Genomic DNA, 13,796 nt, shown 5'->3' with positions numbered 1-13,796 from the left:
CTAATATTGTCGAAAATCTGAAGCCGTTTGATGTTAAAGCTTTTAAGCTGAAAAAAATTAAATTGGAGGTAGCTTATTTTTGGGAATGTCTTGGTAGACGTCAAATACCTAAGGGTCTGAGGTCTTGGCGCTTTCCTACTGGGTTGGTCAGGGATTCTCCTTTCCAAAAGGATCTGTTGTCCTTGTTTGATAGACAAGGACGTGGAGCTTATGGAAATGTTTATTAAACACTACTCATTACTGATAGAAGAGCTGAATGTAGAGAGTGACTTTCTTGATGCAGCTATCACAAAGGACATTGATTTTACTCTTTATAAGTATGAGCAAAAGTTTACTAGTATCAATGGCCAGATAGCGAAGATGAAAGCTACTAAGAACAGGAAGTTAGCTTGTGATAGTAAAGATTATATTAATGGTGTTGCTTATCCTAAGCCACCGCCCTCACAAGTATGGGTGAATCCCACGAGTCAACCCGTTACTAATGGCAATGGTCAGTTTCGAAATGGAGATAATTCTAATCCGGGACCTAACTCCCCTGCTTGCTCTTATGCAGAGGCGGATTCCAAGTCGGGTGGCCAGAACCAGGTCAACAACACCAATTGGAATGGACGTTTGAGAAGTAACAACAAGAGAACTAATACCAACCAAAGTAATTCTGGTGGTAACAATGGCCAATTGACTTATGACTCTGCTAATTACAATTCAGTTTTGGATCACCATACTGTAGGCCCTAATGACTACTCAAATTTTCACAGGAAGGGCCACCAGCAAATGAATTTGACTTCCAATGGGAATTTCACTCAGGGGAAGAATTTGAAAGGGAACTGAGTAGCCCCACATTAATTGCTCCATTAACCAGTGGCTTCTTGACCCAGCGACATGATATGATCGATGGTGCCAACAACTGACGTTTAGTATATAACAAACAAAAAACGGCTATCAGGTAAAACCCAGTATATAAAAATGGAATATCTATAAGAACAACACTATACCGGGTACCACACAATAACGTCTTTATACATTTTGTTTGTTTGTTTAAATAAAGACGTTATTGTGTGGTACCTGGTATAGTGTTGTTTTTATAGAACTGACGTTTAGTGTTTAACAAGAGGCAAGGATTTTAAAATTTTCAATTATTCATCCATGGATGTTTTTTGTCAGGTTAGCTGATTTGTTATCAAAGGGGTTAACCTTCATCCCGGATTGCAGGGCCAGCGTAGCAGGAATTATTACTGATTTAAAATCCTTCGTACGTAGGATCAACTTGGCACTACTTTTTAAGGATCAACCCAGAGTAAACAGCGAATGTAAGATATTGAGAACATTTAACCCCCCCGTTACCCCCTGGTCTTTCATTTTTTGAACAGATTTGCGAGTTGGATATATGTGATAGTCTCCAATTTGATCGGGATAACACAAGCTCGGTAGGGAATTTTACAAAGAATGACTGAGATTGTTTGGAGCATCTCAGTTACCAAAATATTAGGGTCATAAAACCCGATAAGGGGGGAGGTCTTGTATTTTTTGACGACGATGACTATATTAACCGAATGTTGGAGTTGTTGGATTGTGACCATTATATTCCAGCCTCCCTGAATGAGATGAACCAAGCACATCAAAAATCAAGGTTTACCTTAATGACCTTTTTATTGAGTCTAGGATCTCCTTGGACCTTTACAATTATTTATCAAGCCTGGCTCCTATTACACCAATAATTTCTGGAATACCTAAGGTCCATAAGGATGTTGAGAATCCACCAATACACCCGATAGTAAACGGCAGGAATTCTATCACTTACGCATTGGCTAAATTTGTTGACGCATCCTTAAAGAAGTATGTGGTAAAGTTTGACCACATTTGTAAGGATTCTTGGTCATTTTTAAGTGGAATAAATGATCTGGACTATAATCACAAGTCTTTATTTTTGACTATTGATGTTAAAGACTTGTATACTGTGATACCTGTGGATTTGGGTATGGAGTGGGTAACTGACTTGATTAGATCTAGGGGTTGCCCAAAGGGAAGCTGGACTAATCAAGGGTCTGTTGGACTTAATTTTAAATAATTATTATTTCATGTTTAATGGCAACTATTACTTACAGAAATCAGGAGTCATGATGGGTTCCTCTTGTGGGGCCAGTTTTGCAAACCTAGTCCTAGCAAACTGGGAACAATGTTATGTTTTCAAATGACAGCAACCCTTACAGGACAGCAATAGTTTACTACACAAGATTTTTAGACAATATTTTTATGTTATTTAATGGCACAAATGTTGAAATTCAAGCATTAATGTTACATCTTAATGAGTCCACCCAATTTTTGTAATTTACGGATGATATAGGAGATGAATCCATTAGTTACTTGGACGTTTGCCTTTATAAGGATAGGAACATGCGATCTTATAAAGCCAGGACACATAGGAAGCCGATCTATTCCAACTCCTTTCTCCACTTTTCGAGCTGTCACCCTTACCAACAAAAAAGATCAGTGGTGAAAAAACAGTTGGTAAGGGCAGCTAGGATGGTGTCGGATGAGTTGGAATTTAGTTTAGAGTGCCATTTATTATATAATATGTTTATGAATCGGGGGTACCCTTCACATATATCGGATGATTTAGTATCCAAGATAAGACAGAAAAGAATTAATGGTTATTTCCGTCCGATTCTTGCTCCAAAGCCCCGAATGGCAGATACACGAGCTTTAAATTCAGGCTGATGAAACTGATCCTTTCAGGATAACTTTTATTTTCACTTGCAGCCTTGATGCATCCATTATTAAAGAGGATTATTTCCAAGAATTGGAACTTACTAAAGTTGGACAGGGACTCGGCCCCCATAGTTGACCCTACCCCTCGGATCACGTTTAGAAGGGGTGCCAATCTCAAGAACCTGTTGAAAAGAGAGAGTGAAACCAACTTTCACTAGAACTGTGGGTATGTTTATATGTCAGAGCTGCCCATATTGCAAGTACATATGTACGGGACAAACTTTCACTATTAGGGTAAGAAGTATTCTATTAACCGGAGGTTTAATTGTTTGTCCAAGAGTGTGGTGTACTTGGCTACTTGTAGCCTCTGCCCGTTTCTATATTGGGAGGACTGATCGGAGGCTCAGGGACAGGGTCTACGAGCATGTATACAGTATCAAAAGATCCAAAGTTGACAACGCATTAGTGAAACACATACACGAATACCCACAGCATAGCTTTAGTTTCCAAATTATAGATCAGATACAACATGACCCTAGAAGAGGTCCTTTTAATTTAATTTTGGAAATCCGTGAGCTCACTTGGCAAATAAGGGTTAATGCTTATAGCCCTCCAGGCTTGAATGATCTATGTTCCCTATCCTGTGTTCTAAAATATAGAAGCTTGCAGAGATAGGTTTACCAACATCTTGGATTATTCTGGGTTGTAGAGGGTTAACCGATTCATCTCTAGCATCAATAATGTGAACACTTTTTATTAGTGTAATTTTCAGGATTAATTTTCAAGGTATATACTTGATTATATTATTTCCCACATCATCATTTTCTATATTTAAACATATTGTTTTAATATATTATATAATATTTTAGAACAACTATTGCATAACATTTTACAACGGTCTTGTAGGTATAGTTTTGGTTTTGCCTTGAACAGTAACTTGTAAGAAAGTTTAAAGTGGTTGATCCCTGGTCATTAATAGAATTTGACTATGTGTGTGTATACATAATAGTCTTCAACATTTTCAAAATATTTATATATTTTTTGCATATTTTCAATGACTTTAAAGTTGTTTTCGAGGAGAATACCACTTTTTTGTCCTCTTATTTCAACCATTAATTTTTTAATCTATTTATGCCCACATTCATTTTTAGCAGCTTTTCTTCACTCTATCACGTGCTTCATAACATATATTTTTCATATTGTTTTTAGAGTAAGCATTTAGATGCACTACTTTTATGAAAATGTATGTATTTAACATGATTTTATTTGTTGGGTGCACTTTAAAGTTTTAATTGATTAATTTATTCATGGGAGTGCTACCTATTTAAGGGGTTAACCCCATTTTTCGTTGTCTGAAGAAGTTTTACCCAGTGGAGTAAAATGAAAGCGCTAACTCAATAAAGTGTCTTCTCAGTGGATTAATTTCGAGCCTGCTGCCTTTATTTGGATTTTCTTGGCTTATTCTTTCGCTTGATTTGTGATTATTAAATCTAATATGCTTTGCTTTGCTACAGTGAATTCGCAGAACCAGTCATTTTCTCCCATTGGGATTCCAGGGAAAAATCTGTGTTTTCTGGAAAAGAAAAAAGATCTGAAGTCATCGGCTTGTTACCTGATGAAAGGGTTTAGCTAATAAATCTGCATGAAAGAGAAGAGACAGAAGCCCGAGAGTCTTCATTTCAAGATATTAAGATTGCAAGAATTTTAAAGTCCTAAACTTACAATAGGGAAAAATAGCTCCATGTTTAAGTTTTCAATGGGAACATTTATTATCTACTTATTGAATTTTTAAAATATTACTGGAAGGACTTGATTTATGTGTATTATTAAAAACACTGAAATGCACTGCGTTGCTTGTCCGTTGGTCCCTAGAGCCCTTACTTACAAAAAAAATAAAAAAATTAAAGATTCAGAAGTTGGGGAAGAGAAATAAAAAAGTGAATTCTGAGGAATGTTTTCTGCTGCATACAAGGAGACTGAAATGTTGGACTGTTATGGACTCTTCTCTTAAGGAGGAAAAGTGTATATGTGCATACTTCAAAATAATCTTGGGATGCTCATTCATTTTTAAAAGAGTCTAGCAAATCTGTCGGATTAAAAGAATATTGGACTTGTAAATATTTTACTATTTACTCCTTAACTTTTTACGAGCCCAAAATTAAATAAGAAATTTTATCAGTATATATTTTAAAGGTAAAAAAATGTGCATGTTTGCTGTAGTTACATAACCACATAGAAATGTGCCTTTCCCAAGTGGTCATGAATGAAACCTTGGCAATATAACTGATTCCACTGTAGGCTTCCAGTGTATACATAAAAATTAATGGATCATGATTTATTACAGTCTTATAGTGTACCCCCTTTAATAAAACTATCATTTTTTGTGGGATAAAAACTGTTCTGTTTTCTACTGCATATGAAGATACATGACTGAGCATCAGATATTAGCACTAAGATTTTGTATTCACATTCCATTCATAAGAAATTATATCTGCATTATTGTTTTTCTTTTCTACAGTCTAAGTGTTTATGACTATAAGTTTTTAGACAGACAGATGCCTAGAGGCAGTGTACATACTGTGTTATGTATTGTTTATATTCCCTGATCCTTTAGTTAATTTAGTGAGTGAGGACTTGGGAAATGGTAAAATGTATCTAGCTTCTGTTTTTGGCAAAATTAAGCTAGCTTCTGTTTTTCCCCATAACTAACATAAAATCTTTTTTTTCCAAGTATATTTCAACATTTGATCCTACCTGTTAGACCTTGACAAAATTCCCACAGAAAAGGATTTAAAAAAAACTAATATAAAACTTCATTGGCCTGCCTATTGCTAAAGGTCATACTGATTATGTAAAAATTTAATAAAAAACACTGGTACAGACAAGTATTTGTTTTGCATGTTTTTGAAAAGAAAAAAAGTATGTACAGCTAGGCCAGAAATTTAGATGAAGTACTACCATGTCATCATTAATATCCTACATAAAAGGCTGTACTGAAGTACTTAGTGGAAAAGATACTAGTCAGTATCGTGGTTGTATGATAGACCATATGAATATGTGAAGGCATTCCATTATTAGCTGCTGCACCGTCAACTACAACTCACTGCAGTCTAATTAACCAATCCTCTTCACCAGACTTAAGACTAGTCCTCAGGAATAGTTCATTTTGCCGCAGTCGATACCTCATGCTAACAAACATCTAATAAAACACAGTGAAACCCTTTGATGCAAAAAGAAAACTTTGTCACTTCTATACATAGGCACAAATAAAGAACAGAACACAGAAGGAAGATTATTCCTAAAGATGCTAAGAGGCAATTGAGTGATCACTTACTGTGGCAAAGTTAAGCCAACAAAGCAGAAAATAAAAATCCTCTGGAATAAATAAAAATTCATTCATAGGTCCAACAGATTGCTCTTGAGCAAAAGAAAAATGTATTAATAATACTAAAAATGATAGTCAAGTAAACAAAAGGAATGACAGAGTGCTACTCTAAATAAATAAATTCCAATACACAGAAGCTACAAGACGTGAAATGACAAGAGGTAAGTAGAAAGAAAGGGACTAAAAAGAGGTGATATGCAAGCTCACACTAAAAGTCTGATGACTATACTGAACATCGTACAGAGGCCAACAAAACCAAAATCCACAAAAAGGTATTTTCAGAAATTAATGAACTATATTTTGGTTAGGTGCCATCTTAAACTCAAAAATAAACATAAAACAAAAATGATACCCAGGAGGATAACCAGAAATTGTCAATTTGCTTTCAGTCTCATATTGTCCCTCAACCTGCTTTGTATTTAAAACGTACATATTTGTCCAAACGTTGCCCCAATTTGCTTAACAAACGTAGGCACAACTGTCGGCAGCTGATCCCTACAACTATAACAATGGTTGTTGTCAAGAGTATTCCTCTCTCTAAGCAAGCTCCAAAGTTATGTGACATAATTTAGTTTAGTTATTGAAATAAACTGGCCTCAGAAATCCACAATGTTTTGTCATATATTCAGAAAGAAAAGTATCCAGCTGTGTTCAAACAGTATACCCGTCTTCACCATAGTACCTACTAGCAAATAGTGGTCAACAGTGAAAATACGCTCTGCAGTCGGTCTAGAAACAAGTTTATTCAGCTATGAACACGTAATGTATATTGCTATCCAATGTCAAAACTTATATTCAACAATTTAATATGTAGCAAACATTTTATTGAGAAAGCCAAAACGTTACGATACCTCGGCACATTAAAAGGCGCCTATACAATGGGTGATAGAAAATTAAATGCTAGACATCGGTTGCCTTGCAGATTTTTAATGTTTATATTTTCACGGCTCTATTACGAAAAAAAAAAAACTATTTTCTCTCTCTTTTAATCTGCATCATAAGCCAGGTATATATTCAAACAAAGCACTGGAAATTCCAGAAAATGTTGCTAGTGGGTCAACAGATAGAAAAGCATATTTTTTCACAACAAACGGCAAACAATAAAAGTACGTGTCTCCTTTAACTAAAAACAGAAATCTACATAAAATGCACTAAAAATGACTAACAGCTTTACTAATGAAGTCATTTACCTTGAAAATCTTACTGTTGCTGCTTCTCCATTTTCGTGGCTAATAAGCCACAAAGCTCTGATGCTCATTCTAACACACCTGATCACACTAAATGACAGCTCTTTGAATTCTTTAGTAATAAACTGTTTAAACTACAATGTATTTGAAATTATACTCTCTCATTTGTTTTATTTATAACTATATTCTAGAGGACTACTGTGGCATTTTTATGGAAACAACACAATTCACGAAACAAAACATCTAACAACATATACATTCACTTCCTTATCTAGGAGGCATGGGACAGGGGTCAGAGTTCATCAGCTGGTTGCGTCCTTTTCATCTTACTGCGCAGCTCCACTTCCGGTGTATTCAACATGGGGATTGAGAAAATGACTGGTCGTTAAGAAATTGAATGGAATGAAACTAGGATTTTTAATTTTCCCTTCTTTTGGGCGTTGAACTCGGATCTAGCTGTGTTGGATAGGAAGTACCGCAACATTCATTATGTAATTAAAAACTCAAAACCGGAAGGGAGCTTATTTTGAGAATTGTAAGGAATGGCTACTACAGCGGACCTCTTTGAGGTGGGTTCTGTGTTTATGATGAGATATCAGTTGGGCGTGTTGAGCTGTGAAGTATGATGTTTGAAAATACAAAGGGTGTAGGATTTCTTCCTTGAGCTTGAATAGCTGCTATGTGCTAGAGGGTTTTAAAGTCTCTCTTGCTGCTGCAGAATTAGGGCATGTACCCTGGGGGTGGAATGTGGAAGCAAAGCTGCAGTGTATGATTATCTGCAGTTTGTGCTTGTCGGTATGATTATCTGCAGTTTGTCCTTGTCAAGTGACTCAAACTGTTCTATTCTGTGTGGGTTTACGGGATAAAAGTAGTGTCTTCATTGTTAGTTTGTTGATGATGGGTTGTGTGTCATCATTTGTATTTTAATGCGGATAACGTGTAACCTTGACTAATTTATTACTTAATGTCATACTTTTTAGCAATAAAACGATTCGTACTGAATTTCCGCTGTTAAAGATTAAAAATACATATTTCATTCTTGTTAGTATTTTGAAGTTTCTCAAAGTATGTGTAGCTTTGAAACTCCTAAACATAAAGAAGATAAAACTGGTGTTCTGTCGCTTTTGATAATATTGGACGCTGCTTATTTTGTGATAACCTTGGGTTCACATCATTGTCTAGTTCATATCCTTTGTAATGTATTAGTTTTTGGGTCAGACGGTTTAACTTTTTTGACCAAATGTGGTCGTTTTAGAAAAGTAGTCAAAGACTGCGTCTTGGTTTTGAGTGATATGGCAGTTATGTAGTGAAAGTTGTCAGCATGAGTTTTTGATATTGTTGTACCTTTTGCCAAAAACTGTAATCTTGTTGGAGAAGAGCTGCAGAATGATGTTTTCCATACAGAGTGTTGGGTGCCTGATAACTTCTTTTCCCTCTGCCCTGCAAAGATAGAAGTCTTTCTGCTCAGTGGAAAACCTTTTGGCAATTTAAAGTTATACCTATTTTTATTTATTTGTAAAGCTGTAGGAAATGACCTGCAGTAGTTAACGGAAGAAAATGCACTTCAGTTTGCAGCTTACCTCACAGTTTGCAGAGGAAGTTGGCCAGATTGTGTAAATTGTTCTGTTTTCTGTTGAGACATTTTTTTTCTGCAGACCAGAGGAGCACTGCAGGCGCTAGAAATTTATTAGAATCATACTCTTCTTTTTCTAATGGGTTGTAAGCTCCTACTTGGTGAAGAGTGTATACTTTGTTATAGTAGCAAAATGTAGAAGTCCGTAAAGCCAGTGAGCTTACTGAAGTATTTTAATGCTGCTGAATTTGGGTGCAACATCTGTATGTGCAGATGTATTTGTTAATGCACATATAGAAACCTAATTTTCCAAAAGTTCATTTAGAAAAGTGAATACTGAAGCATGCTTATGTACTTTTTAATAAGATGAGGAGCTCAATTTGCCTATCATTGTGTGCTGTTGTTGTGTTATAATATGCTTAAAGCTTATGTCAACAGCAATGTATATATTTGCACTGTTCTCGCCTTCATTTAATTTTGTATTTAATAAGAAAATAATTCCATAACTTGTGAATTACACAGTATCTAAATATGTAACAGCAGGAACTGTTCCAAGCACCTGCTGCAGTGGTAATTATGTCTCACTTGTGGCCAGGTTTCACTGCAGGTATGAAACTGTCCATCTGTATATGACTCTCTTTGTTCTGTTTTTGTAAATTAATAATGACTTTACATAATTATGGCTGTTGCTTCTGCTTCTTTCTTGGGGGGCATTGTCATTTTTTTCCTGAAAAATATTAACTACTTATGCAAGTGCATTTAGACACTTAATCATGTTTACTTTCAACTCCTCTGTTTCCACACGTCATTGCTTGGCTTAAATGTCTCTTACTGACTGCACCCCATATTCACTGTTCTCTGTCATGTGTAGTATATAACTTACTTTGCAATGAATCCTGGAAAGATCTATTTGGCATTGTGACAGTATACCTTTTTTGATTTTGGGTTACTGAGTTGCCTATGACTTGAGGTTTCATTAATTTTAAAGAAGTCTGGTGATGGAGACATCACTATGGCAGGTGTAGAACTCTGGAACAAGTTCCTATTCATGGCACCATCCCTCTTTCTCTCTATATAAATTCAGAAGGGAGCTGTAAGACCACTTCACTGATGAATATGTATCGGTTTAGCAAAAAAACTGGGTTAGCTGGTTTAATGTCTTCTTGGTTTATGTCTCTATTCTTTTAGCTCTCCCTGAATCTCTGTTCCTTTTCTTTGTCACATCGCTGAGTTTTATTTTATTCTTGCATTTTTAGAAAACCTTTTTCTTTGTTTGGTATGCTTTTTCTTAGATGGCACATGCCCATCTTTTGGTGAATTTGGCTTTTGAGATGGTTCTTTCAGTATCCTGCTTTTACAACCTGGGCCCCCACTATCTTAACTTACTCAAGTCTAAAATGCACTTTTTGTATACTTTCAGTTCACACCAATACAGCATTATGGTATCCAGAAATTTTGGGGGGGTCTGACTTCTTTAACTGAGTGACTTACCAGTTAATAATGAGCAATATTAGAAAAGTCAAGTACTTGTAAGTGACACTAAGATTGTTAGTCTAGGATGCCCTGCTGTGGTGAAATTGCTCTTTGTTTGCCACATACTATTCATATTTTCATAATTTAGAGACGTACATGTTATTGAGGTGTATGGTATGAAACACCAGTGTGAAAGACTGGGCAATTCACTGTCTGTGCTAGTTTATATTACACAGTGTTTCCATATGTACTTAATACTTCAAAAGTTGAGTGACTTACATGACATTAAGTGAAACCTTAGATGCTGTTGAAGATAACTGTCTTTGATATTTGCACTATAAGTTGCACATCTTGAGAGATATCCAGTATTATTTGTTTTGTTAATTATACAATGAAGCATATGTTTTCAGATTTTTGTAAAAGAAATCTCATAAAACATGCTGTTATAGAGGAATTTCTTGTCAAGTGAAAGCTTATGTCTGGTTAACAAAATGTAACAGTATATGTTTAGGTTGCACAGTTTTCAAGACATTGAAATTTGTGAAAGTTTACAAAAGATAATTTGGGGTTTGTGTGCATTATAATTACAGTATTTATGGAAAAGAATGCACAGACTATTATCCCTGTAAAGAATGCTTCTTATTGATGTTGCTATTTATGTAGCTTTAACTGATTTATTCACAAAATATTTACATGTGTTTGTCTTGCACTTTTTAAGTTTATTTTTCAGAAAATGTTCTGGAATGCAAAATGTGTGTGTAGGCTGCTGGATGTGTGATATTCCACACAACATAGGTGTTAAGGAGATTCTTTGCAAGTGCCAGTCTGTTTATATTCTGTGCTGTTCCACCCTTGGGCTTCTGGAGGTTCCAAAGGTTTGGTTTAGATTTGTTTGTCGAATGTTCTTTTGCTTTCCAGGGGCCTTATCTTTGGAACTATTACGGTGTATGAGATCTGCCCTGACCCTTGATTGTCATAAGAGATTCCTGAAAATATTTTTTTGACTTTGCTTTTGAAAGCTAGATGCTTCTGTCATACATCTTTACACATTTGTATTTTACTGTTGTTTTAATTTGTCTGCTATTTTATTGTATTGTATGTATTTATTTATTTATTTTGTAATAGTACCTTGTTTATAAATGCGGTGGTGGTGCTGCGGTAGCGTTGTCACCTCACAGTAAGATGTCCTGTTCGATTCTCAGCTAGAGCGTCTTCTGTGTGGAGACATGCGTGAATGGGCGTACCTTCGTTGAAGGTTGTGCATCAGGGCTGGCAACTCGTCACGTAAAAATCTACTGCCAGTCATTAGCGGACCGGAGTTCCGCTGTGGTGACCCCTAACCGGGAAAAGCCGAAAGACACAACAAGCTGGTTTATAAACACAGTCAGCATTGAACTGCTCTGATGTCATGTTGTAACCATTTTCTCATTTTTAGTGTAAAACTTTTGATTCAGCCAGTGTAATTTACTGGGCACTTGCTATATGTTGTTGTACCTGTCCTTTTTATATCTTTTGAAGTGGTTGCAGGTGTTCATCCAAACTACATTTATGTTAAAATAAGGAAAGGAAGAGTAGAAATGTTTGGTCTTATCAAAAACTGGTATGCTTGAAGGTTTGAGGTTGTGGCATATACAGACAGATTTTGAACAGCAAATTTAGTTTAAATTACTTTGCTGAGTTCCAGAAGAGTGCAAATAATGTTTATATTTCGCAACTCCAAACAGCAAATTCAGTTTAATTACTTGACTTAAATGCAGTAGTCTGCAAATATGTTTGTTTGGCAACATTAGTTTGCAGTGTTACTTTCAATTAAGTAATTATATTTTGTATAATATAACTGTTTATATGATAGCAGATAAAGCCTGCTTGATCTTTACTATTTTTACCATTTATCTACGTTGTGGATCCCATTAAAAATATCCAAATTTTTCAGTTATTCACAGACATTGTCTTGTGTTTATCCAAGATCTTTTGAATTTTATAACTTTGTTTTTACGTGACAACCATTTTATAATGGCTTTTCCATACACCTGCAACATTTTTAGTGATTGAAATATATCGGCGTCACATAATCTTTGAGCTGATTACTTCAAGGCTAGGTGACCTTTTTGTCATATACACCATTATTGCTGTGAAAATGCTAGTTTCTACACACTTTCCATACCCTAAGAAAACCACTTGGTTTAAAATGTAAAGAATGATAACACAGAAGATACTGCAATGTTATGTTCTTTTTTCAGATTTGGTAGCGCTACCATATTTTGGAGTTTTCTTCCTCAAGATGATAATTATTAAGTACTCAAAGGGTGGCAAGAACTTTGAAATGTATCTACTCTTTCCTCAAATTTGCATATGGCTAGGCCTGTCATGGTCCATGTCATTGCTTGCCTAGTATTGCTCATGTGTTCCTAAATCCTAATCCTGTTCTTTGTACATAATTTGGAGGAGATGTTGGGGGAGCAGGTTATTTGTAAGTCTGAATTCTCTAGTCAAGGTGTAATATTACTCTTGTGTCTCTGGAAGTCTGTTTTAATAATTTCTTCATCAGTTCCTGGTAAGACCTTTCTAATAAATCACTAATGGTATCTGCAATCCATACTCCCGGGTATTTTAACCTGCTGGGCCATTCTTCCAGAAACGTAAACTGCCAACTAAGTCCTCTTTGAGGTTCTCATGACCATCATGATTCTCTGTACTAAAACTTTTAGTAGAAAACACATTTCTTATTTGTTAAAAAGGCAAATTTCTCAAATTTTTATAGGGGTATGTCATAAGTATGTCATCAGCAAACACAAGTTGTCTTCTCCACACTCGCACATAATGCTGCTTTCCTTGTGTTGATTGCTATTCAAGGCAGAGAGCAAGTAACAGTTGATGTGTGTCATCCCTGACAAGTGCTCCTTATAAGGATAAAAGGTTCAGGTACCTGTCCATTTTAGAGCCCCTATACATTTCAAGCAGCCCCACAAATTTATAAAAAAAAAATTCTCCCCATGCTGAAAGAGAGAATCCCATTCCATCCTGTTAGATCCCTTCTCCTCATCCAGACTCTGTCAGAAGTATACTTTCCATCAGTTATGCATCTTCAACAATAAGTAAGATCTTAAGAGTATTAGCCCACTTTCTACTGCCTTTCGCAAACCTGCATTGATCCAGGTGTACTAAACTTTGTTCAAGTATTTTTCAAACCAATAATTAATAAACTTTACAGATAAAGTAAGAATAAGTTGAATAAACTGTTTACAAAATGTACAATGGCCTCAAAATAAATAATGACAAAAGTAACACAATCGTAGATAAACAAATATTATACATTAAAGCCAAAACAAAAAATTGAGTTTTTGCTTCCTCTCCTCTTATGAAGGTAAATTTGTGTCTGTTTTAAGCGTCTCAATTAAGGAGAGAACTTTCTCCCAAGGATTATTTATCCATTTCCTAGGAACGATTCTCATTTCCTTGACTTTGATTTCTA

At 35.5% G+C, this 13,796-nt stretch overlaps 2 protein-coding genes across 3 annotated transcripts in view; one reads left to right on the top strand and one right to left on the bottom strand.

Annotated features, from left to right (window-relative positions):
* The window catches only part of AP5M1 (adaptor related protein complex 5 subunit mu 1), an 857,482-nt gene extending 849,958 nt beyond the window's left edge, over positions 1–7,524 (bottom strand). The window contains exon 1 of one of the 2 annotated variants that reach the window (XM_044074440.1): positions 7,282–7,524. In XM_044074440.1, coding sequence (XP_043930375.1) covers positions 7,282–7,349 — 68 coding nt within the window. In that variant the 5' untranslated portion in view covers positions 7,350–7,524. The remainder of the gene's footprint in view (positions 1–7,281) is intronic. The other variant, XM_044074442.1, reaches the window with a different exon arrangement.
* Positions 7,525–7,608: 84 nt separating this feature from the next.
* EXOC5 (exocyst complex component 5) overlaps positions 7,609–13,796 on the top strand; it is a gene marked incomplete in the record, with an annotated part of 1,512,951 nt that continues 1,506,763 nt past the window's right edge. Inside the window, 1 exon segment of the mRNA XM_044074439.1 lies at positions 7,609–7,847. Coding sequence (XP_043930374.1) covers positions 7,821–7,847 — 27 coding nt within the window.

Source organism: Protopterus annectens, chromosome 6.part0 (genome assembly GCF_019279795.1).
Source record: "Protopterus annectens isolate FY-2018-M chromosome 6.part0, PAN1.0, whole genome shotgun sequence".
In the NCBI taxonomy this organism is placed as follows: Eukaryota; Metazoa; Chordata; order Ceratodontiformes; family Protopteridae; genus Protopterus; species Protopterus annectens.
Note: the sequence above shows the minus strand (reverse complement) of the source record. Positions and strands in the feature narration are given on the sequence as shown.